The sequence below is a fragment of the Strongylocentrotus purpuratus genome, unplaced genomic scaffold (assembly GCF_000002235.5).
Source record: "Strongylocentrotus purpuratus isolate Spur 01 unplaced genomic scaffold, Spur_5.0 spur5_scaffold_9, whole genome shotgun sequence".
Taxonomy (NCBI): Eukaryota; Metazoa; Echinodermata; class Echinoidea; order Camarodonta; family Strongylocentrotidae; genus Strongylocentrotus; species Strongylocentrotus purpuratus.
This window is the reverse complement of record NW_022145615.1, coordinates 2,411,982-2,437,500: the sequence shown is the minus strand read 5'-3', so window position 1 is coordinate 2,437,500 and position 25,519 is coordinate 2,411,982. Positions and strand designations below refer to the sequence as shown.

General features: G+C 35.6%; 3 protein-coding genes across 5 annotated transcripts in view; 1 reads left to right on the top strand and 2 right to left on the bottom strand.

Moving 5' to 3' along the window:
* LOC100890349 (L-threonine 3-dehydrogenase) overlaps positions 1–4,408 on the top strand; it is a 14,498-nt gene extending 10,090 nt beyond the window's left edge. Inside the window, exons 5-7 of the mRNA XM_030977158.1 lie at positions 461–510; positions 1,441–1,585; positions 3,084–4,408. Coding sequence (XP_030833018.1) covers positions 461–510; positions 1,441–1,585; positions 3,084–3,271 — 383 coding nt within the window. The 3' untranslated portion in view covers positions 3,272–4,408. The remainder of the gene's footprint in view (positions 1–460; positions 511–1,440; positions 1,586–3,083) is intronic.
* Positions 4,409–8,185: 3,777 nt separating this feature from the next.
* On the bottom strand, positions 8,186–14,005 carry LOC100890417 (DNA-directed RNA polymerase II subunit GRINL1A). 3 transcript variants are annotated; one of them, XM_003730118.3, is made up of 5 exons: positions 13,908–14,005; positions 12,477–12,642; positions 11,369–11,894; positions 10,192–10,280; positions 8,186–9,234 (listed from the first exon to the last, which is right to left on the bottom strand). In XM_003730118.3, exons 2-5 carry the CDS (start codon positions 12,590–12,592, stop codon positions 9,135–9,137), a joined length of 831 nt encoding a protein of 276 aa, XP_003730166.1. In that variant the 5' UTR covers positions 12,593–12,642; positions 13,908–14,005; the 3' UTR covers positions 8,186–9,134. The 3 variants fall into 3 exon arrangements, with proteins under 3 accessions (XP_003730166.1, XP_011669167.1, XP_030833108.1); XM_011670865.2 differs by having other exon boundaries at positions 12,477–12,634; XM_030977248.1 differs by lacking the exon at positions 13,908–14,005 and adding an exon at positions 13,188–13,349.
* Positions 14,006–18,017: 4,012 nt separating this feature from the next.
* Positions 18,018–23,752, bottom strand: LOC100890493 (probable UDP-sugar transporter protein SLC35A4). The gene is made up of 8 exons (XM_003730119.3): positions 23,658–23,752; positions 22,864–22,990; positions 22,243–22,351; positions 21,555–21,740; positions 20,979–21,100; positions 20,298–20,448; positions 18,993–19,139; positions 18,018–18,266 (listed from the first exon to the last, which is right to left on the bottom strand). Exons 2-8 carry the CDS (start codon positions 22,971–22,973, stop codon positions 18,078–18,080), a joined length of 1,014 nt encoding a protein of 337 aa, XP_003730167.1. The 5' UTR covers positions 22,974–22,990; positions 23,658–23,752; the 3' UTR covers positions 18,018–18,077.
* Positions 23,753–25,519: the final 1,767 nt, after the last annotated feature.

Here is a 25,519-nt window from a genome sequence, read left to right as displayed (position 1 = left end):
TAGGCAAGTAAATATCTGTTCTGATTTACTTCCTGCATTGTCAGTGAACACAGATGTTTGAGGAATGGAGGCATGCATTACGTTTGATGAGGTTAATTTGTCTTTTTATGGTGCTCTGTGAACCATTAAATAATGGATGCCTTCACACTTCACACCCAGTACCTCCCTGAGTTCTTATACACAGGGATGTATTCCTAACCCTATGTCATCTGTTTTAAAAAAAACACGTTACTGTAGAAATTACTGATAGAGATAAAAGAAACTTATTTTTATTATAGTTAACATTGTCAATGTTCGTCGTGAGCCATTAGGTCTTAGGTCATATCCTTTTGAATATCGAGTTTACATCCTGTTGGCTCTCAGTAGACAAAGATATGAATTATTTCACTACCAGTATTTACTTTGATCCCCTATACTCTAGACTATTTCTTGATCTGAATATTTTCTATTTGTTGCTCAGGGGATGAATCGGCCTGCTTCAATGAGAACGAACTGGATATTGTCATAGAGGTAAGCGCAGTCTACATACAATGTACTGGTGAATGAAGGAGGGGTGCACCCCATCTCCCCACCCCCCCCCCCCAAAAAAAAAGAACACAACTACCAATGTATGGATTCCTAAAAATGACTTGAAAATTGAAAGGGCATTAGCTGGTCTGCACCTCGATCCCACATCACCCCACCGCACCCTACTCCCACCCCCTTTGCTAACATCCTGGATCTACCATTGATGGACTCCTTTATCATGCAAGATCTACATATCGTATTTCTTTCTATGGGTATATGCATTTAGATATATGAGTTTTGATAATTCAGGCTTCTTAGTGTCAACTTTTTAGGACTTTTTTCCTACCGTCATATAGTAGGTGCATTGAGATTAATATACTGTAGAAACACAATTGTGATCCATTTGCACTTGTAACAACACAATACATTTGCCTTTATTGACTCAAAAGTAATCAAATCAGTTAGGCGAGGCGTCAAAAATATCAATACCAGCAGGCTGCCGCCTCACGTATTGGCGCATCGAGGCTGCAATTACGGCCGAAGCCTGGCTGGGGCAATTATTTTTCACTTATTAGCCCAGCCGGCTTGCGCCAGGCTGGGATCTGAGGCTCGGTTTCCATTCGAAAGGCGGCAGCCGGCGCATGCTTTTGGATGCCATTTCCTACCGCCAGCGGTAGCCGGCTGAGCTAATTTAAAAAATGCAGCCAGGACGCACAAGTGCAGTTAGCTGCCGCTGGCTGGTATATTTATTTTTGACGCCTCGCCTTATTGTTCTTCAGGCTCTAAGCAGAGGATCACTTTCCAAAATGTACTATTATTCTACTGCTTTCTTTTTCACCGGCTGACCAGAAATATAATTGTGTGTGAATAGATGACCTTGTGGTGATCAGCATGATTGCTTTTTTTAATTCTTCTCCCATTCTTTTCTCTCAGGTATGTGGAGTGAGCGGCATCATCAAGTCCGGTATTCAGCTTCTCAAACCAGGTGGAATCTATGTCCTGGTTGGCCTTGTGCATCCAGACTCTTACATGAATATCACAGCGGAAGCCATCATCAGGAAGTGCCTCACTATCAAAGGTGGGTGAACAAAATATTAGAAATAATAATATTTCTGCTCATCTAGCGCTTAATAGTTATGTTCGAGTTTCTAGGCGCTTTACATTATTACCCCGGTCATTGGATTCTGGCTTGCCACACACAATGTATGCACTTTCTCCACTCCCTGGGGAGCATTCCAGCAAGAGCTACTAGGCTTAAATTGCTAAGCATACTACATTGGCTTTTGTATCCTACCTGAGGATTTGATGGATGAGAACTGGGTGTGGCACAGTCTTGATCAAGGATACGTACCTGTAGAGTGTGTGATCATATTAGTGCTGTAACATCACGGATATCTCTAATTCCGCTCAACCGCCAGTCAAAACCGGACGGTTTTCGGTTAAACGATTAAAAAAAAATTTTTTTTTTTTTTTTTTTTTTTTTTTTTTTGGGGGGGGGGGGGGGGGGGGGGGGGGGGACCGACCCGTGCGAAAAAGCGGGTAGGACTTTCATTTAACTGCGAGGTGCATTTGAAGGCGCCGATTTGTGCTTGTGAATTTGTCACAAATAATAGTAACAATGTTGTTTTTAGAAGAATGTGTAAGATCATTAATGTAAATTAAAAACAGTAGAGGACCTAGGATAGAACCTTGTGGTACGCCGTGTGTAAAAGTTGGATATATTATTATTATAAACTACATATTGAGATCTATAACAAAGATTACTTTCAAACCAAGATGACAGACAAATTGGAGTGTTGTTCTAGTTTCGGAGTGGTGAGTCAACACACAGATTACTGAGCTGGGAGACATTGCCAGGCATAGTGCCAGGTGGAGGGGCATAAATCGAAACTTAAAAAGAAAAAAAAAATATTAAAAAAAAAAAAAAAAACGGGAAAACGAAACTGTCCAATTGAAAACAGAATCCGCCATGGGCGGTCGGATACCGGACGGTTAAACGTTTGACTACAGCACTAGATCATATCACCTTCTGTGTCGGGTACATGTATTTGTCTTTAATTGCCAAGGTCCCTGGTTCAGATCCCATACGAAGCACAGTCCTAGATGCCAATAGTCATAATTAAAAGTCTATAAATTACAACCACCAAGAAGATCTTTAAATGTGTTGAGCCAAATTAATTTGTGGTTATTGAATTTTGAATATAACCAAAGTAGAGTGTATCCATTGTTCTGAATTAATTTCTACCTTTTCTGCTGTGAGGTTGACAAATATTTGACCAAAGTAGACTTTTAAAAGTCAAATATCAATTCTTTGGGGGCTTTAATGATATATCCTTCATAAAGCGAACTACAACTTATGTAAATGAATTCTGCTGGAGGAAGAGAGAATTTTTATTATTAGTCGAAGCATCATGGTACAATATTGTGATTATTGGGCAGGATTTGCCAGTCACAACTTGGCATTAAAGGAAGCAATTCAGAGGATTTTATAAGTCAAGGTTTTAACCCCACCAACAAGTACATGCAGTTGCCAACCTTGAATAGCTTTGGATAATCTTCATCAACTTTTCTTGCAGGTATTCACAACTATGCCCCAGAGCACCTGGAGAGGGCGCTATCCTTCATGTCAAAGTTCAGCAGGAAGTACCCATTCGAGGAGCTGGTTGGAATCGTCTACCCAATGTCCAATTATGAGACTGCCTTCCAGAAAGCGACGCTAGGGTCTTTCAGAAGAGTGGGTTTAGATCCAAGCTTATACTCATAACTCTATCAATGTCAATGTGAATGAAAGCCATGGCTGGGTCATTCAGACGCGTGGGTTTAGACCTACTCAAAACTCTATCATTGTGAATGAAAGCAAAGGCTGGGGCATTCAGACGAGTTGGTTTGGATCCGCGACTCATAACTCTATCAATGTGAATGAAAGCGAAGGCTGGGCCATTCAGACGAGTTGGTTTAGATCCAAGCATATATTCATAACTTTATCAGTGTGTGAGAAAGGGTCAAGCCTTGCTGCTTTGCAAAATGTGTGCCTAAATACTGAAGCTAGTTTGTTAGTAGCAATACTCATATTAGCTTATTTTTGCAGCTGCGTTGCCTCAATCAGGTAAGAGTCTAATGATCAAGTCTGTTATACCAGAAGCAACTCATATTTAATGAGTTAATATGACGTGTATATATTAAAGAATTCTAGTCAATATTGCCAAGTAGGATATAATGTTGCAATGTTGCCACATTCTTATAGCTTTGTAATAGGAATCATTTCTGAGGCACATCTATAATTGATCCATTTGATGCATCAGAAATATAGCCAGACCATAATTCAAATACATAAACAGACTTTTTTTTGTATTTGATCCAAACATTTCATTTTCTTTACATTTTTTAAAATTCACTTTGTTGATTTGAATACCGGTATCCACTAAAATCTTTTTGATATATATGCTAGAACCCATTTTATCCATTCACATACATTTACTAAATGAAGCAACAAACATTTTGATACAGTTTAATTGATTATTCTAAGTACAAATGTTATTTCACACTCTTATTGAGCATATGGTCGATTTCACATGCTATCAGAATGCAATATCAAAGTGTCCTTGCGATTAAATTTGTTAATGCAACAGTTCACTTTTTGAATAGTGAGTTGCGTCATTTGGTCAACACTGAAGGGTAGATGGGGTTTGATATGCCATGCAGAAACATTGACCTTTAGGTCTGTCTTAGTCTGTATGCAGATTGAAGTAATGTATGTATAGTTTCAGAAGCATGTTATGTACATAAAAGTGATAAAGATGTGTGTCTTTGAAGGTCACATAAAAGCTACGACTATCAAAGTGAAAGAATGTCAAACACAGTGCCAAGATACATATTGATATTAACAGCAATATCATTTTGGGAAAACATGTTCTATTAGTTGTTGTCAAACACCAGTTCGTGTCGGTTATATCCTTGTTCATCTTGGATGATATTACACAAGATATAAATATGTTCTCTATATGATGCATTGTTATTGTTGGTGTATTTTTCATGGCAGCATTACATACAGTACCATTAACATATTGATTCTTCTATCAATTAATTTTTTAGTTTATGAGGTTGACCCATATTTTTTTCTCTATCCACCAACATCATCATACCACCTGTATATTTTTATTTGTTTAGGGGGGGGGGGGGGGTATTCAGATGTTTAGTGAAAAATTGTGTAATCTATCAAATTCCTCCCACCATTATTTTGAGCCACCAACTACATATAAGTAGAGGCTGAGAGCTGTGTATTTAATACAATGAGGCACAGACACTGATGGGATCAAACTGAAGATCTACAAGTATATCTACAGGAACTTGGACAATTTGGAGATATTCTTTTGAGATACCAGTCCTAAATGTAGACATTTTTAGTTTTTAGGTAGCCGGGATAGAGTAAGTTTGGTATATTTTTGTTCTGTTATCTCATTTGAAGTATTTAGTGCTTGGTAAGTAATTAGAATTTTACTTTTAAATGCTCTGCTCTGTCCTATCACCTATTTTTATTGTATATTTCAAATGTGATATACATGTATCATGCATTATATACCTCACTTAAGAAATCCAGCCATCTGATTGGTCGAAATTGCATTCATAAACTTAAACTATTTCTGTAAATTTCCCAGTAACCATGGTTAAAACAGTTCTAAAATCCCAGTAACCATGGTTACCGGGAAAATAGTTCAGTCTCCATGGTTACCCCATAGGTTTACATGTTAAAAAATGGTCTGCGATCGAGGATACCGTACGTGTGCGAAGAATTGGTCGGTAATTTCAATACAATTGAATCTCGATCGATCTTACCGAAAATTTTTGTCTTGCATTGTTGACATGAAGACGAAAATAAACTTCCAAAAACAAAAAAAACAACATCTGCCGATAGATCTTGATCTAAGTTCGTGCCAATATGCATTGCAAAAGTAAAAGAAGGGCCCGTTTAATGGAGCAGCCGCGAAGCATCCACCACGCGAAGCCGTTTTCAATCCATTTTAATGTATATATTAGAGAAAACTGCTCAGTAAGGTAACAGAGCGCGATGGCCGAGCGGTTAAAGGCGGTGATTTTAGTTACATTACCTTCTGTACGCAAGAGATCAAATCCCATCTTCGACAAAAGTTTTTTTTATTTTTTATTTTTTATTTTTTATTTTTTTGGCATATAAAAGTATTAATGACTGCTTTAAAGCAGTCATTAATACTATACTATTACCTGGGGGGTTTCATTCATAATTTTGAATTAAATCTTAATTGAATTGCATTCATGCTCATTTAAAGTTTGTATTTTAGATCCAATTTTTTACTGTTAAGGTTGGAGGTTTCTGTTAATGATTGACATTTCCGTAACTCATTGATCAGTACATAATAATTGAATATGTGCAATACTAAATGTGATGTCTGTTTGAAATATTAGTGATTAGTAATGCTTATAATCTTGTAGCGAATGTATAGTGTATTTTGGAGTCAGGCATAAATGAAGATTTTGTGTGAAGGAGTAACATATAAGCAATAAATAGAAACATATTTATCTGTCTTCATTTCCGTGTTTGAGAAAAAAAAGATTCATAAAGTTCACAAGCCTTAAACTAGCACATGCAAATGGTTACTCTGTTACACCCTCTCTGCCCCCAGTATAATTTTCACTCAGTTGCTTTCTGTCATCTACATTTTTCTATCCATTTGTTCTTCTCAAATCCTTTTTAATCTTTCCATATTTATTGAGTGTTCAGTATCAGCTATCATAGATTTCACCCCGACTCAACTACAGCGTGCACCGATTTATACCTCAAACACTAGATGACAACTCAGTAGCAATCGTAAGTCTGCTGGAACAGACTCGATTTTGACGATCAAAAAATTCCATGAAGCCTGATCGAGCCTAGCCAATTGTATTGATCTCTGCCTGCACACAGGGCAATCTTTGCTATTATTTAATTTTCTTCTTTTTCTCTGTACAATATAGTCTAGACATCAATTATGTGGATATATCTTGTAATGAACAATAAATTTATTATTTTTATGTAATAAATTTAGATCATATTGAATTGTATTAAAGTATTATTAGCATTTTATTACACAATATTGCGACAAGAAATCGATCAAATTTGATGAGAATGGTACATATGTATGATTAACATGTGATTGTGATATTAATCAATTTCATGAACATTTTATTTCACACATTTTGGTCACAACTTTTGTAATCTAGTGTCAAATAGAATACAGAGACCTGATAAAAATTTAATTTCATTGTCGTGATCATTTAGCATCAGTTTGTAATTTTTGTGATATAAGACGTTTTTATTTGGGGGAAATAAACATGTCATCTTTATGTTACCGTGTAGTACAATTGATCCATGGATTGTATGAGTGGGCCATTTGACAACGAACATCACACTTTTCTACTTTACTTGCTGCAATGGCTTCATCACACGAGAGAGATAGCAATCTTTTTTCCGATCCAAATAAAATCAAATCTGTGTTTAAGTGAATATTTGTATTACCTGTAGAAAACAATAAGTACAGTGTGTCCATGTTTTGTGAATGAGAACAGTAAAACCAAAATATTTTGGTTTTACTGTTGTCATGACCAAAGAAATTGATTTGACCAACGATTATTATTCTTACGCATTCCTCTTATGTGAATGGGTAATTATTTGCATGAATATGTAAGCTACACCTAAGCGTCCGAGGTAACAAACAACGGCTATATCACTGCCAGAAATGGTTTTGCATCGTGTTTAAGATGTTGTTCACCCAACAAAAGTGCTGCCATAAATTTGCAACAAAATACACTTCTATAATACAACAAATTCAAAGAGTTTGTTTATAGTTGTATACAATATATGGAAATAAAATGAATTGAACAAAGGAGGTTAAGAAGATGTTGTGCTATGCAACCAATATAAATTTAGTACAGTACACAAAAATATATTTTCTGCCATGACTTTATAGATGTGTGTGTTTCCCATATGGGCTCTTTTACATGGATGTGCATTTCGTACTTCTTGTAGACTGATGTTTTGCATTGGAGTTTTAACGCTTTCTCAATTTCTATTTTTGTATGCTCATGCCTTGTGAGAGAAGTTTAAATGTATATTATAATATATAATTATATAATATGTTATTTGATGATAGATACTAATACTACCAATAAACTTAGAAGCAATATATATACAACAATAACGGTCTGATTTAGTCTTTTATTTAGTGAAAATGATGTTCCATGTTCATTGTGAACCCCTCCCCTGTCTTTCTCTCCCTCTCTCTCCCTCCCTCTCTCTCTCTCTCTCTCTCTCCCTCTCTCTCCCTCTCTCTCTCTCTCTCTCCCTCTCTCTCTTTCTCTCCCTCTCTCTCTCTCTATCTCTCTTTCTTTCTTTCTCTCTCTCTCTCTCTTTCTCTCTCTCTCTCCCTCCATTCCTCCCCTCTATCTATATCTATGTTTCTGACTTGCTTCACTCACAACTATTTCACTTACATGTACAAGTTTGTACCACTCTTAAAGCTCTTGCAATTTCTCTTTCCCCCCCCCCCCCCCTCCCTCTCTCTCTCTCTCTCTCGGCTGTCTATGTGCTGTCTCTGCCTAGCTCTCATTTTCTGTCTCAAATCAAAGCAAGTGAATGGCTGGAATAAAACTAAAAAACAAAATACTATTTACAAGTGTGTATCTTTCAGATCTTTATAACTCCTCTCTTCAAAACACGAAGCTTTGTAATATTACGTTTTTACTACAGTAGCTTATCAAGCTGTAGATTATAATTCTATTAAAAACTTACTGAAGTTTCTTCTTGTTTGTGACAGATGGAGGCCTATTCACCCCATCCCCCCCCCCCTCCCCTTTCAAAAGTTTGGCTTGCAATATTACAAATAGAAGTAAAATTAGGCATGGCCTTGGACATAGTATAAAGAAAAAAGTCAGACCTTCCCTTATGACATTTTTTAAATTCATTTATAATAGTTAATGCAAGTTATATATCTATGCATATAACCAACAGGCCTCCTCCATTTCTTATGCATAATCATATCATGTCAAATCTTGCGGGTTACACTTTTGTGCTTTATTTAGGTATTATACTTCAAAATATATTTAATGCAAATCTTATCCTTCTAGAACATTACAAGTCAATATATATCTGCCATTATGTCTCGATGTAGTTCACTGATTATTTTTAATAACAAGTGGAATATCATTGAGTTATCACACCCTCCTTAAAATAACGTGTCATACTCTTCCTCTTGACTAATCAATAAGTTTCTGCATGCAGATTACAGAAGACATAACTTCCTGCAATTTGTCTAGATCCTGTAATAGAAGAGGCATGTAAGCATGTTTCCGCATGGTTGCTACTTGATAGTTCACTTTACATGGCAGGGTACAGATACTTCTACATATCTTAACCTTCGGAATATGCCTGATACTGATGAGTTAAGTTTAGACATGTTTAGGACATGTGGATAGATTGTTTAAACATGTCCCATGTCCAGAGATGGAATAAGGTGCCATTGTGTGAACTTTCATGCACCTTTCCTTCCATGTCTGGGATAGCACTGCTGCTGCTGCTGCTGATTGTAGGTCATACCTCTCGCAAGAACACAGCACCCTCAATCACCCTCTTCCTCCCCTCCTTCATCTGATCCTTCTTCTTCGTCTTCATCTTCTTCAGACTCCTCATCATCACTGTCTACTGTTCCACCTCGGTAGCTGAAAGAGCAAAAAGATTACCTTTAAGTTGAAAAGACTTTTGTTTTTCTCCCAAGTGCCCTCACCCTTGGAGCACTTCTAAAAAAATATTATTACAGGTCCTCTAAAAAGGAAAGACCATCCCAAGTCATACATTTTTGAAAAATTGAAATTTAGTCATTTTGAGTGTTGGAACAAATGGAAAAGTTGTCCTCCACTACATCACAGAGACATTAATGATTCAGCCAATTTAAAGAGCCCATGCTTATAGTGATTGCAACTTTCAAAAGTCATAACTTTCTAATTTTCTGTCTGATTTCACTGAAACTTTCACCAGTATGCATTTCTGATTTTTCTGCTTTCATCTAAAGAAGTGTGCTGTCAAGATTGGATTGCTCATATAAAATTTTATAAAATTTAACTCTTGATTATAAGCAGAAGATGATGATGATGAAGAACAGCATTTGTATGGCGCCATGTATCTGTTTTAAAAAAACATTCAAAGGCGCGAGAACAGTGTCTCATACAAAGAAACCAAGCATGCCCTAAGAAACGTAGCCTAGAAATATAATCTTGCCCTAAATTATACAGATAGTTTTGTTATTGTGGATCTAAAATATTAAATTACCAATTAGCTTAATGTAGATCAAAGACACTCGACCTATTTCAAAATGACCTAAATGAATGGATACTAGATTTTATAAACTGTTGATGTAGACAGGGAAGAGTTGGGAAGTGTAACATTCTGAATCAAAGTGATACAGAAGTAATGTGAGACCTAATATTTTATGTTTGATACTCACATACATGAATGTTATATGGTTTATGAATTTTTTTGCCTGGACCTCTAGAATGAGCAGAGCATCTTTGAATGACTCTAAATAGAGCTGTCTGTCAATATTTGATTATATTTATATTTATCATGAACCATAATTAAATTTTATTCATAGAAAATAAACCAAACCAACCCGAACATACCTTCCTTGTGGGACATGGGGAATGAAGTCACCCATCTGCATGTGTAGTCTTTCCGTCAATCTATCAGCTGCTTGCTTGGCAACTAAAGCCTACAAGAGAGAAACAGAAAAGACAAAAATGAACATGTAATAACATTGATAAATACTACAAAATAATAACAAAGTATGTTTAATTCATGAGCCAACTCGATATAAGCAATGTGCTCGAGGCTCAAGGTTAAGAACTTCTAGACAGAAATATGAATTCCACAGGCACAAGTACAAATTCATTAAACACATTACATTAAAGATAAAGTTGAGTTCTGGTCATGCGATCGCATTGTGAAAGAAACGGTGTGGAACCGACCAGAAAAGGTTGATCCTCTAGCATATAAGAATTTGTGTGTATTGCAAGGTTCTGGAATCATCAAAATGATAAGAAATTTGGCCGAAGTCTTGGTAAAGTTACAAACACTGTACACAGAAAGATGTATATGGGACTACACAAACACGTGGCGTAAAAAGCCGACCCCCCCCCCCCCCCCCCCGATTGTTACGATGTTACATGCATATTTAGAATATAAAGGCATTTGAAGAGCCATGCTTTTCAGGGAACATGTCTTAATTATCTGATGTTCTTCCACACTTGCATAATAAGAATGAGTAAAGCTCACAAATTATTTTTCACCTCTTCCCAGAACTCAACCTTCTCTTTAAGCTGTGCTGTTAAAGAAACTACTTCCATCGAAATATCATGCAATATTGACTAAAGAGTGACCCACCATCCAAGGATTTGTGGTAAAGTAGCTTAGCCAAATGTAGTAGCATGAAAAGACATCCAAAACAAAAATGGCATAATTGTTGAAAATGGCAATTTTATTCTATAAAATTAGAATCACGTTGTTGGGTTATGGAGCTGGTAAATAAATGTACTCGATCCCGATGAGGCTTGATGTTACCTAAACTTTCATTGAGATATGTCAAAAAACAACTTTTAATTAACTAACTTAACTTATTATTATGCCTTCTGCATTCTGAATACGTCTTTTGTGCTACTTCATTTCCTATCATGAGTAAATGTATTCTTGTTATACCCTTTAAATCTTAGCTTTCTTCTTGAGTTATTGTTTTCTGTCCTAAATAAGAATCAAGTACATCTTTATGTCTTGCTTCATTACAAACAATGACAACATACTGACCTCAGAGTGTTTCTTCTGTTCCTGGAGTAGGTCGGCAGACTCCTGGAATTCCACGACCTGAGCTTCTTGATTCCTGAGCGGTGGGACCACTGCCGATGACTCTTCAGCATCTCTCTCCTCCATCGATGACCTTTCATGTAAACTTTGACCTCTTACGGGAGAGGGCTCAATAGAAGGCCTCGGCAAGCCATCAGGTATAACGGTCGATTTTAAGTCCTTGTTTGGCCTGAATTTCTCTCGCTTTTCTTCCTTTTCTTTCTTCCCAATCCAGGAGAAGTCTCCAGGGTTGGATACTGCATCAGAGTCTGTATTTTTCTTTTCCGTCACAGTAATTCTTGCTTTTGATTGGTCAATAGATGTTCTTTCTGTCACGGAACTAATGCAGGAATCCTCTTGACCAAGGTCCATTTTTTCAAAGAGATTTGCAGCTCTTTCCACTTCCTCACGCTCCTTTATTAATAATCTCAACTTCTCAGCAAGGCTTTCCACTCTCGCCCCTTTGTCTTGTAATCGCAACAAAAATTTCCTGATAATATGAAAGAAAAATATTTATATTATATATCTATAAACTTTAGCCAGATTCATGTGCTTGACACCCTAAAAACACTTTTATCATAAGTACAGTGTATATAACTTTGACGTTTATAATATAATAATATAATTTTATCTTTATTCGTTTCAAATTCATATTTCGTGTACGGTGTACATATTGTACAGATTAATATTACATAAATAATAATACCGGTAATAATAATAGTGGGTTCTTGTATAGCGCTCATGTCTGTCAGACTTGACACTCCTGACGCTCCCGATTATTACCCTGGCTTATAAAAGTGGCTTTAGCACGGCTGCCATTACGGTGCTCTAGCATTTCAAGGAATTAATTCCTGCTAGGCACCCAGTTACATCACCTGGGTTGAGTGTGGCAAATGTAGATCAATGTCTTGCTAAAATGAAAATAAATACATTCGAGAAAAATACCTACACAAATATCTAAAAGTGAAACAGTGTATGTATATATGTACATGTAGATACTTTAAGATTCACAACTCTTCAATATGACAAATGAATCTGTAATTTTGACAATTTCTACAACTATTCATATTACCTGTTAGCTAAAAGTTTATCCTGCCTTGCCAATAAATCGATCAGCTCTACAGTTGTCTTCTGATTCAAATCACTCAAGTCTCCTTGCTTCTCTTTTTCTGTCCCCTGTCGCATCATGATGCTGCTGATGAAAGTCTGATCCTTTGATAAACCTTGATTCTGAAGTTCTGAACAAAATTTTAGAAACATAATTACGTGTTCCAACTACCTCAACATTCAAAGAAAGAATTACTGGTAAAAAAAGAAAGAAAAGTTTGCATCAGACTGACATTTGTGCATTGTGAAGATGGAGGATGCAAAGTTCATTTAATGCAAATTCTATGAAAGTTTTCCTCAAATCTTTTCAGAATATTGTTCTAATTTGTTACTTTATAAAATATATGTAAAAGCCATACAATCTGTAACTATGTAATCCATGAATTCAAAACATAACAATAACACACATTTCAGATTAAAAAATTGTTACCTAAGTATAGTGTTATTAGGGCGCTGAAGTGTTCTGAATTCATTTCTATAACACACAGATAAAGATTGTATGGCCTAAATTTGTTAAAAAGCTGGTAAAATAGAAATAAATTAAAATTGTTAAATTAAATATTCAGGGCATTATTTTGAAAAATATAATTATACAACAAAACTAACTTGAAATATATTCAACAACCTTCAATTTTACAGTGTGTAAATCTGAATTGATAAAAGTAGTTTTAATTACCACTCCCGTTACTCCTGTAAACAATAACCACATCTCCTCTTTGACCTTCTTCTTTTTTCCAGTCTTATTTCTCCTTCTTTTCATTCTCCTCCTTCTTTTTCTTCGTCCAACTCTGATATCATCCGTCTCCTCCTCCTGTTCATTCTTCTTCCTTTTATTTTCTTCTCCTCCTCCTTTCTTCCTCCTCTTCTTCTCGTATTTACCCCCCTTCTTAATCTTTTCTTCCCTTCCATCCTTATTCTCCCCTTTAATATTTCTTTTTCTTTCCCCCTCCTTCTCCTTCTTCTACTTCTTCCTCTTCTATTTCCGTTTCAATTTATTCTTTTTTTTTCTTCACCTTGCCCTTTTTCCTTAAAAAAACTAGCTTTGAAATTTGAATTAAAGTTTGAACTTCTTATTATTTTTATTTCCTCCTCCTTCTTATGGTTCTTCTCTTCTTTTTCTCCTTATTTTCTTCCATGTCTCCTTCCTTTTCCCATAACATAGGACTAGTAATAACGTAGTAGACCATCGTTAGCTACTAAGTCTATCAAGTCTACTGACGTCAGTAGACATAACCCCTCCAGTCTGAGAACAAACAAAATTTCGCACGTCTGGGACCGAACTAAACAAACTGCCGTTCTAACAAACACTTTCATATCTCACATTCGATCATAAAAATCAAATAAATCATTCACCTTTACACAAAATTAACAGCTTAAAAATAAAATGCGTACTTACGTATGATTTTACTTTTCACTCCTTAGTGTAATCGGTTGATTTATATTTTGAGCAGAAACAGAAAATCGTTGAGAAAATAATTATGAAGATAATGAAGGTATTGGCGACAGCACAAATCATATTGGAAAAATTTAATGCCAGTGCAATTTTCTTCTTTTTTTGGGGGGGGGGGGGGATAATAAGGCGCTAACGTTTCCTTTGGTAAAAACCACGAGAAACAAACAAATAAAGAAATGCCTTTGGAACTTGTAAAGTGAACCCTTTGACATAAAATTACTTCTTTAGGGACTAAACTGCGTCAGATAAATCATGCCATATAAATTAAGAAATTGATATAGGTGCCTTATCATCAGTAGGCTTTATTACCTCTGAAGATACTAAAAGACCACTCTCACATGCCCCTAACATCCTATAAAAGTGAACTATTACATTCAAGAGTGTGCATCAGTGTTAAAAAATACCCATTCGGCATTTTCTATCTTGAAACATTTCATTAAAAATTAATATAACGAAATAAAGAATTGGCTCTATTCAAGTGCTTTATTTAAATGGAATACCCAAAATGTGGAAAAGGTATCTTAAATTTGTTCTGAATGCAGAATTTTCTTCTCAGTCTTATAGTCTAAATTCCTTCCCTAAATGACACTAAAATTCTTTTTTATCATTAGACAATTTGTTATGTTGGAATTTAATGAGGCTAAAAATGAAAATGGGCCTGGGAAAAGAAAAAAAAAGATCAATAGTTGAGCTTCTCTTTGAGACAATGATATATAACAAAAAATGACCAATACTTAACTTGATCCTTTTTCTTAGTTATGATTACAACAAATGAATTTCCTTTATAACAATTTTGCTTCCAATCACTGGCAACTTGTTACAACAAATTTAACCTAAACCTGTCTTTTCAATGATTCTTATGTTTAAAATCCAAAGTGTATCAATAATATCCATGAACTAGAATAAATGTTGAACATGTTTTTTTAGTTACAACGCTTGGATTTTAGAATATAAGGAAGTATTATAATGGACTCATAGGATTGAGGAAATTGCGAAGATTTTGTTTTTACTGATTTACATAACGTTCAGATGAAATACAGGGGGGGGGCTAGAAAACTACAAAAATGTTACTTTTAGAAAGATAAAGCAGAAGACAAAGACAGAAAGAGAAATAAAATGACAAAATAGACAAGAGAAAAATAAAACAGTTGCATGGATATTTAACAATTTTTGGCAATATATATATATATATGAAATTTTATTTCCAAAAGTACTGAATCTTGATTAATACAACAAAAAAATATAAATACAGATGTGTAAATTACATAATGGTCCTTTCATATTTCTAAGTACTAAAAGTACTAAACATCTTGATGATTTGTTTCATAAACTTAAAGTACAGAAGAAAATTATATAATTATAAAAGTCAAATACTTGGCATGCTAGGCAAATTGTTCTCTTTTTTGGCAAGGTTATTTCAATTTGAAGTACATTTAATTTTTCATCTCATTTGATGATACAATATTACAATTCATTAACTTTTTACGTGCCACACAAATAATCTCCCTGTGCCACTTTGTATTTATCATGGGATGGATATGCCACAGGCTTCAAGATAAGTTAACTTCGTCCAGTGTAAGATTAATATATACTGGTGCTAAGGTCATCATGGAGCTAATCAATTTGGAAATTGGTAAATTGTCAAAGATGTTGTGTTGCACAAAGCAATCCTTCTGTAAACTGGTGACTATTGTCTTGTGCAAAATTGCATGTGTAGCAAACTAGCAACTGTGCAAAGAGGCGAAGAAAGCTACCAAAGTGTTTTGTACACATTCTTATGCTTTTACTTGGCAAGGAACAAAACAACTTTTTATAAAGCGTCATTCTAATCAAGGTTACGATCAATACTGATGAATTAAATAGCCCCCCAAAATAAATCCTTCATAATCTAGTCCCTCGAATAGAGGTGTAAGTCATCAGCACCCTCTGGATAACTTATCTAAATACCTGTTCTCTTACCAATCACATAAAAAATCAACATTCATACAATCTTCATCTTATACTTTTTTAAATAAGGTCACATAATGTAAAATCAGACAACTTCAGCAATTTTACAAGTGGTATAGCATCAATAATGCTGCATAATGAGTTAATGCAATATGAACTTGTTGCAATCTGAAAAAGTTTGCCTCACGTCTGCTTCACAATGTGCCAAAAATATTGAAATTAGGCTCTCTAAATCTCACAATCATGGATAATACAACAAATTGAATAATCATGAAAGACAATTGTTTCTCTGGAACTAATTTGACTCTTTTCCCTTTTCTCTTCCTGTAACTTATCTTTCAAGTTTATTTGTCTTTCCTTTTACCACATTTTCCTTGAATTTTAAGTCAACACTACATGTATATGAATCATTTTAATGTTTTGATATACAATTCTGCCTTGAGAAAGAAAAAAAAACCTCTATTTCAGAAACTGCATGGCACTTAACAAAATATTATATGATGATTAAAGCCAATGTTTCCAAATACATTGCACAATTTACTGCTAATACCACAATTCACTGGATAAAAGTTTAAATAAATACATACTGATACCTATAAAAATCAAATATAACAAACACAACAAGATACAGACAAACGTGTGATATGGAGCCTTAGCCCAGCACAAAATATAAAATCCGACTACAATCCAATTTTGGAAGAACTTATAACAGCATTTGATACGAACATTTAAACTTGTAAAATCTTAATGATCCATCATTTGAACAGTCAGATGGTTAAAGACTACTCAATGAAATATTATATTGAACTTTATATAAATGAAAAGCTGCATAAACTTAGAGTACAAATATAAAGGCATTTGAAGAAAAAAAAATTCCCTTTCAGTATTGCACAAAAGCAAATTAAAGCCTTATTTTCCACACCCCTCCAAATTACAGGTCAACAGGGGTCAACAGATGAATGGCTTGCCTATAGAGCTGAGGCGATGAGCTTAATGTTGAATATGCAAAAAACCACATGAAGTAATGTCATCAAGTTGATAGCTATTTTTTTAGGTCAACTACTTCCGATTTTCTAAGCTTATAATTTCGAGTTTTCAGAGAGTTCTTACTCCTCTATAAGACATCAAAATAGCATATAATTGACATTATTGTAGTCTATGGCTCAAAAGCTTTTTTGTTGAAATTTAATTCATCTTTTTCATTTTTCACTCCCGACAGGGTCTATAAGGATACACTGTAGTTTACAACGCACTTGGTAAATCTGTGCTAATAGATCAGTACTGATATATATCAAGATGCATACATAAGACATGGCAAGCCAACATTTTCTCTGGCAACAATTACAAATGACTTTACTTTGTCAGAGATATAGGGTAAGGGCTGGAGTTGAGATTGTCTTTTAGGTTATTTTGCCTCCAGAATTACAGGTAGACAAGGAGTCATTTTTATTGGAGAATAAAGAGTACAATTAGCTTGAAAATTCTCCACGCTACACTACACTTGTAGGACAATCCAACTTTTGTAAATATCTGATCACTAAATCTATGCAAATCTCAAATTGGCAATTTGGTCAGTGGATTGTGACATAGTCCTGGACAATCTACGATTTGTCATGTACACAAATATTATTAACTTATTTATTTTAAATTGAAATTTCAGTCATTTCATATGTTGGGAAAATTGTCGGGCACTATATCACAGTCTGCTTCTTTGATTTGTTCTGCTTTCTTTTAGAAAAGTTGTCTTTTAAGGTTGGATTTAGAGATAAAGTTGAGTTCTGGTCATGCCATTGCATTGTGAAAGAAACGGTGTGGAATCGATCAGAAAAGGTTGATCATCTAGCATATAACTTTTGGTGTGTACTGCAAGGTTCTGGAATTATCAAAATGATAAGAAATTTGACCCAGTCCTGGTAAAGTTACAAGTACTGTACACAGTAATACGTATATGGGACTACACGAACATGTGGCATAAAAATCCATCCCGATTTTTATGCTGTTACATACCCTTTTTAGAATATTAAGGCATTTGAAGAGCCATGCTTTTCAGAGAACATTTTTTATTTGATGTTCTTCCACACTTGCATAATACAATGATAATGCCCACAAATAATTTTTCACTCGCTCTTCCCAGAACTCAACCTTCTCTTTAAGGATGTAACTCAATCAACCGTGGTACAGCCACAGAGCAAAGGCCATCGAGATGAAAGCTGTGTAGAAGAAGGAATTGAGTTGGAGAGAGAAGACTAGCACTGATAAGACCGTAGCAACCAACATGGCGGTGGCGATGATGAAGAGACGGATTATGCTGTTTCCATGCTTCATAAGGAACGCCTGGATTAGACCATTCACTGCCTGTAAACAATGGGAAAAAGGAGAAGACAATTTGGGATTTATATGAGCTGAGATGCTATGAAATCTGCATACCGGTATGTTTGTACATATATGCACCACGGAACCTATGACTGAGAACTCACAGGGAAATGATAGCGTACAGGATTTATGAAAGGCTTATTTACTTGTAAGTGACGTGTACACATACACGTAGCAGGCACGTCATATGTGTCCCTAGGCCAAATGCTACATAAAGCTGGGTGAATAATATTTTGTTCGGTTTTTGGCTATCCCCCACTGTCAAGTATAAAATGGGTTTCATTTATCATAAACTTGTATAAACAAAGTAGAATGATAAGAATTCAGTATAGTTACAATATACTGGTACCTGATACTATTCAAATTGGATTAGCTAGAAAATACTTTTGAACAATTAAGGTAAACTTCTGAATACGGACAGGCAACCTGTTTCGAAACGTTGATCCCCTCCTACTACCCATCCTCTTCAACTGTCGCTATAGTTTTCTTTAGAGCTATAAGCTCAAGAAAGATTACGAACAGTCCTTTTCACGACTACCAACAGTCCTTTTTAGCACTACACACACACTCAAGAAAGAAAGATTACTACCATCTTTTTCAGGACTCCCCAATTCCCCCCCCCCCCCACTCTCACATGGGGAGTCCGTAAGCCTACTGTATAAGGTAAACATCCTATTACCGAATAGGTGTCATAGACTCATAGCTTACCTGTGTAAGAATAACAACCAATGTCCACTGATTGAATCCATGGAAGAACCCTACGTTTTGGTCTGATGAGGTAGTCATGATATACCCGATGAAGTTGAATGCAATGCCATACATGTAGATGTAAGCATTTTGTTGACTTAATGATACCTGCAACAAATTAAAGCATATTAGACTAAAATGATATTTACATTTATGATTCAATTCCATTCTCAGGTTATATCTTCTGCAGAGAGTCAAAAGGATGTTAAGTCATACACTTTCACACATAGTAAATACCCTTCTGGCTCTAAACAGATGGTGTGTTCATCATTTTTGTAAAAGTTCTTCAAGAAGCATCTTTTCCTAATGATCGACTATACTAAAGAGATGATATGTCACTGTTTCAAACTTTTCAATTCTATACACGTCTAGTGCAATGCAGTGAACAGAGAGAGAGAGAGGATGGGGTGTGTTCATCATTTTTGTAAGAGTTCTTCAAGAAGCATCTTTTCCTAATGATCGACTATACTAAAGAGATGATATGTCACTGTTTCAAACTTTTCAATTCTATACACGTCTAGTGCAATGCAGTGAACAGAGAGAGAGAGAGGATGGGGTGTGTTCATCATTTTTGTAAAAGTTCTTCAAGAAGCATCTTTTCCTAATGATCGACTATACTAAAGAGATGATATGTCACTGTTTCAAACTTTTCAATTCTATACACGTCTAGTGCAATGCAGTGAACAGAGAGAGAGAGAGGATGGGGTGTGTTCATCACTTTTGTAAAAGTTCTTCAAGAAGCATCTTTTCCTAATGATTGACTATACTAAAGAGATGATATGTCACTGTTTCAAATTTTTCAATTCTATACACGTCTAGTGCAATGCAGTGAACAGAGAGAGAGAGAGAGAGAGAAGATGGGGTGTGTTCATCATTTTTGTAAGAGTTCTTCAAGAAGCATCTTTTCCTGAAGATCAAATATTCTATAGGATTAAGAGACTTGAAAATATTGTGCTCTCAATAATAAAATATCATTCTCTTATCCCTGTCATAAGAATCTGTAGATCATTATGAGTAGAAGGGTGCACTAAATTTACCAACAGCTTAAAAAGACAACACAGAAAGGGTCAAAGTTTTTTTTTTAAATATCAATGCAGGCAATATTTATGATTTTGGAACACCACTGCTACCCGTGTTTTGAAGACTGGCCATCCGTAAACCACCTCCTACAAACAGCTTCTATTATTTGTTTATTTCTCCATTAATTCTACACTTTGCAATGATTATCAGTTTCTGTAGTGAAGTGTAGTTGTAGCGAGGTCCTACCTGTTTTTGCTTCTTGAGGATGTACTCTGTGTAGATCCCTGCCATACCTGAGATGGTGCAGTAAGCTAACAACATCAACAGGCCTGATAGAGTGATGTATACTTCACTGGGGGATGCCCTCAAGCTCTGTCGTGAAGCAATAGCTCCAAAACTGCAAGGAGAAAACAGGGAATAGAATATCATTATTCGTTAGTAAAGACAAGTAAAGATAATACAGGCAAGCCAATTCGGTAGAGTGACATACATATGCATGGATGTAAAGTTGCAAATTGTAACCCATTGACCTGGGGAACCAAGTGATTCCTGTATTGCTAATTCCTGTTAGCATATGGGAAAGACATAATTCAGTAGATATTTTTTTAGGAACTGGCCAATTGGGAAAGAGGTAGAATGATTACTTCATAATAGATATCTGCAGCATATTTACTTGATTTTACTGCACGGAATACACCACAAAACTATACTTGAGGAAAGCTGTCACAAGTACCTGCAACAGTGTACTTTTTATGAAATAATTAAAACTTTTTTCTTTCAAATTATCCTGCCTGGATTTTTGACGGAGAGGATTGTGCACTTTTTTCACAATGTGGTTCTGCATCATATATCTGCCTGTAACCCCCCTCCTCCTCCCAGCATCACTGAAGTTCAAATATAGCACCCTTATGCTTTAAATGTTCCTACCTATTACACATGCTTCCGATGAAGAGAACAGCTATAGCCAACCACTGCTTAGTCGAAAGCTGATTCTTCAACACCACCCTGTACAGGATAGCTGTTATAGCTATCTTAATTTTGCTCAAGACCTGTGAAGTAAAAGGGTGTATGTAATTATAAAAGACAAATGAGTACACAGTCCTCTCCATACCGTAGTTAATAAGTGTATTACGCCTATCTGAATTCTAAGTGCATTACAGAGGTAACCTGATCTAGACAGCTAAATCATAGCACAAGAGAGATGAAATATATAAAGAAAGCAATTGTCTTGAAGAAGTTGAATAATCTGCCTCCTAAGACATATATTTAGTAAGTAGATTACTGATTGAGTCGATCATATACAAACACAAAACACTTTGAATTCAAATGGTCATCATTTCAAAATGAGTGGTTAGAAACATATAATGACACATAGCGCTTATTTTTCATTATCGTGGCACTTTTTTGTGATGATATTGTTGTACTATAATTGCCACAAATCCAAAAAACAAATCAAAAGTAATAACAATTATTTTCCAAGGTATTATATATGGTCCCACATACCTCAAAGCTTGCTGGGTCCATGTAATGCTGTATGCAGACCACCAGATTATTATTAACAGCATAGAATAAAGCAGGGAGGGCAAACACCCAGCTGTCCCTCACAGGCAACATGCGATCAGACTCCCTGATGCCGGCTCTTCTTTGGGCAAGCAACTCAGGAATCAAAAGGGCTAGAGAGAGCATCAGCTAAAGGGTGGGTAATCATTATGAAATAAAGAGGGACAGAGTGGGGGAGGGGGGTAGGTATGGAAAGAGAGAAAAAGAAGGTACTTCACATTACCAACTACACACTCAAAACTTATATTTATTGACAAAATGTTAGCCTATGAAATGACAGATTATGAGTTTATACTACGCTTTTAGTATCATTTTGATTTTCATTTGATTTCCAATACAGGCTCCGATTAATACAGAACATATACATGCACAATGGTAGTGCCCTATAATTGACCTCATTTCTTTTAACCCATTGAATAATAATCAATGGAAAATTAAAATGGAGTCTATGAAAAATGTATGTTACACAGTTATAATAACATAAGTTTGTATCTCATGAGTTGAGCTCCTAAACTGCTAGGTCAAAGTCATTAATAATATCAGGTCATATTAAATCTACATACACTCTATTTGCAAAGAATCTTTAATATTCAGATGGAACTGCTAATCAATGTTTCAAAGCATGTCTTACCTTTGTTAGTTCAGTCAAAAGAACGACAGCAGCTGAGTTGAATGGAATTACACCGGTCTCATCTTTACAGAGATTCAGGAGAACTGAGTGAGACCCATATATCAGAACACTGTGAGAGAAAAGACTAATGTGTTGATCGACTACTCAAAGCGAAATATGACATAAGAGGGAGATTTAATAAAATAAAAATATCAGACTTGGCAGCAATTAAGCTAAACTGACTTTGAATTTAAGCATATGTACAATATCAAAAATACAGATTATAACTACTTTTTTTTAATTATTAAAAGGGTTATAAATTTCCAATGTTGGGATACCAAACCACACACCAGTAGAATCTACTGGTACAATAAGTGCATAGTTGCATACATGGATATCTTAGAATTATATTAGTGATATAACTCACTTGATTCAGGATAATTCAGTTTTAGACTGATGTTCCTATCCATGGCTTAATTTGTTTGAAATTTGGGTTATCTTATTTATATGACTGTCTGTGCTGTCATCAATTTTGTTTGGTACACAAAAATATTGTCAGTTTTTATTTTGTCCTCGACAAATAAAGAATCCTGCCAGGCAGGGTAACAGGCAGGGTCTCATGAATAGTGGTATTAAAATCACCTGCATAAAACTAGGAGTTTCCATCCATGTGCCTTCGCATAGCTGGAGAACTTTGGTAGAGAGTCCGTCGAGTCCAGCTGGTTATAGGATACTTTCAGCAAGAACTTCATGGTAAGGGATGGATATTCTGTGATAAGGAGAAATGGAAAATTGCTAAGGAGGATACATTCTTATCAAATTAATTAAAATGTATTCATACCATTGTAGGGCACTGTTTTTGATATATCTGTATTAACACACTTTAAATACACATTACACTGGATGTTAAAATAAAATGATATAAATTTTTCTTTTGATAGATTTACAGAACCAATATTAATATTTTATCCATAGATTTTCACTTTATGACAAATGACTCATTCATGCAATTATTTTGTTCAAATTTAATTAAAAACACCACAATACATCATTGTTCATCGCACTTGCAAGTTGCAATTCCACACCAGCTTTTAATCCGAAGAGAAGTGAATTCCTTCATCATTCATATTCATAACACCAAAACAAACAAAAAATGAACACAGCTAGCCAGCAAGGTAAAAACAAAACAAAACATATCATTTTATGAGCACACCCAGTCCGACTTTTTATGGATTGAACGTGAAGGCTGAAGCCGTATTATTTTCAGATTTTCGATAACAAAACAAAAACAAAACAAACATGAAAAAGAACATATGGGACTTAATGGAATGCAACTCGTACATTGACATGTTATTTTTGGCAAATTTCATATTGAAAAACCCACTCATCAAATTAAATTTTCTATTCAAAACAAACATGCTTAGGCATTTACTTACGTCTCGCCTTTATTTCACCTGGTTGCTTGAATTCATTGATTAGGTCGGTATTTCATGCGCTTTTGACAAAGAAGTTAAACAACTTTGAATGTTAGGGTGTCGCTGAACAGGTAAATCCGATGAGAAAAATACCTTCAAACAAAAGAAAGGAGAACAGAATTTGCTATAAACAAAACAAAAAACACACAAGCAGTTTGGCACATTTCTAAGGAATAAAGGTTAGATGAAAACAGTTGGTTGAAGGTTTGAATCTTGAAATATGATGGAAGGTGGAATCCATGCAGCCCCACAGTCATTGATCATTTTTTTGCAATCACCATCATCGTCGTCAGCATCAACAACAACATCATCAACACTCATCATCACCATCATCATCATCGCCAACACCGCCATCATCATCATCACCACCACCACCACCACCATCATCATCATCCTCAACAACAATATCATCATCTAGTCATCATATATATCATTATCTGCCCGATCCCCCCCCCCCCCCCAAAAAAAAAAAAAAAAAACCCTCTCTTCTCTCTCTCTCTCTCTCTTTCTCTCCCCCATTCTCTGATAAATCATTATCTTTACATACAGTCAGGCCCAAAGCAGTTTACACAGAAAACACTAAGTTATAAGTTATCAGTAAGACCAAGTTTGTTTGTGTTTTTTCCCTTTATTTTGACTAAACGAAACGATCAAAATGTTACAGTATAATAATTATGAATGTTAATGAATAGGCGTGTACAGAAACATGGCATTATTCACTGTCAAATACTGTCAGGTTCATAATTTGTTTACGCTTTTTGATAACAAACACAGCTACGAGAACCACTGAAATCAAAAGTCCTGTGAGAGCGAATGCCAACCAGACGTTCGATGCCGTGGTTGATCCTGTCAGTAGGCCGCGGTGACTCTGGCCTTCCGTGTTCCCGCCACTTGTCCCAATTAGGGTTCCACCTGCAGAAACAGCATTATCGGCTTCTTCCTCTGCATCCTCCGACTCGACATCAGTATCAACGTCGTTATCGACATCTGTATCAGCATCGGTGTCGCTTTCGTTGTCGACGTCTTCAGTGTCGTTGTCGGCGGGGTCCTCGATGTCAGTGTCTTGGACGTCGTTTTCAGTGTCGGCATTGGGTTGAGTCTGAGCAAGTGGAGCATCGAGGGATGTTTGTTTCATGGAAGCTTGAGCCAGTTTCGCCTCGACTGTGAATTGTAAAAAAAAATGATGAAAAATACATGTGATCTGTCTTTGCAGTGACGTAGCTACGGGGGTACATGAATGGTGAAAAATGAAAAAAAATAGAAAGAAGTCGATAGGACTCCTCCCATATCCTCAGAGTTCCCTATTTGACAGCTTAGTAAATTCGAATTTCAGCCAAATTAATAAGACGTCCAAACCTATCCCCTCCCCCTCCTACCCTGATGTGAGGGTTCCTCTGAGGTTGGAATCTCCTAATAAGATGTGATTTTATTTAGCTAATCATTTCAATTACACATACCATGATCAAACATATATATATATATCAGTATCATGGTGCCCAAACTATATAAATATGTATAACATAGATATTTGAATATTTAAGAAAACAAAATCGACCAATGCTTACCCATGAGCAGTGCCAGTGCAAAGGAAATGAAGATTGAGTACTTTATTGTCGAAAACATTTTCGAATTTTTTGTTCCCTTAGAAGATTAAATTTAGACGATTGTCCTGCTGGTAGGTGGCACAAACACTGATCGCTGAATTATGTAATTATTTCAGGAATTTACCGCTCCTTTTATACGGATTTAGGGCCTATATCGTTTTGACTATACGATTGATAATTTGGCTGTGATTAGCAATGCTTTACATTATTTTCGAGTTG

What these genes read in the sequence shown, in the direction of transcription:
- LOC100890417 (XM_003730118.3), bottom strand. Translation starts at nt 12,592, where the DNA reads ATGATGCGACAGGGGACAGAAAAAGAGAAGCAAGGAGACTTGAGTGAT. An exon ending in AACAGAAGAAACACTCTGAG is followed by an intron (nt 10,281 to 11,368) that starts GTCAGTATGTTG and finishes TCTCTCTTGTAG; the next exon opens with GCTTTAGTTGCCAAGCAAGC. An exon ending in CCCCATGTCCCACAAGGAAG is followed by an intron (nt 9,235 to 10,191) that starts GTATGTTCGGGT and finishes TTGCTCTTTCAG; the next exon opens with CTACCGAGGTGGAACAGTAG.
- LOC100890493 (XM_003730119.3), bottom strand. Translation starts at nt 22,973, where the DNA reads ATGAAGTTCTTGCTGAAAGTATCCTATAACCAGCTGGACTCGACGGAC. An exon ending in ATCGGAAGCATGTGTAATAG is followed by an intron (nt 20,449 to 20,978) that starts GTAGGAACATTT and finishes TTCTCCTTGCAG; the next exon opens with TTTTGGAGCTATTGCTTCAC. An exon ending in TCCTCAAGAAGCAAAAACAG is followed by an intron (nt 19,140 to 20,297) that starts GTAGGACCTCGC and finishes AATTTGTTGCAG; the next exon opens with GTATCATTAAGTCAACAAAA.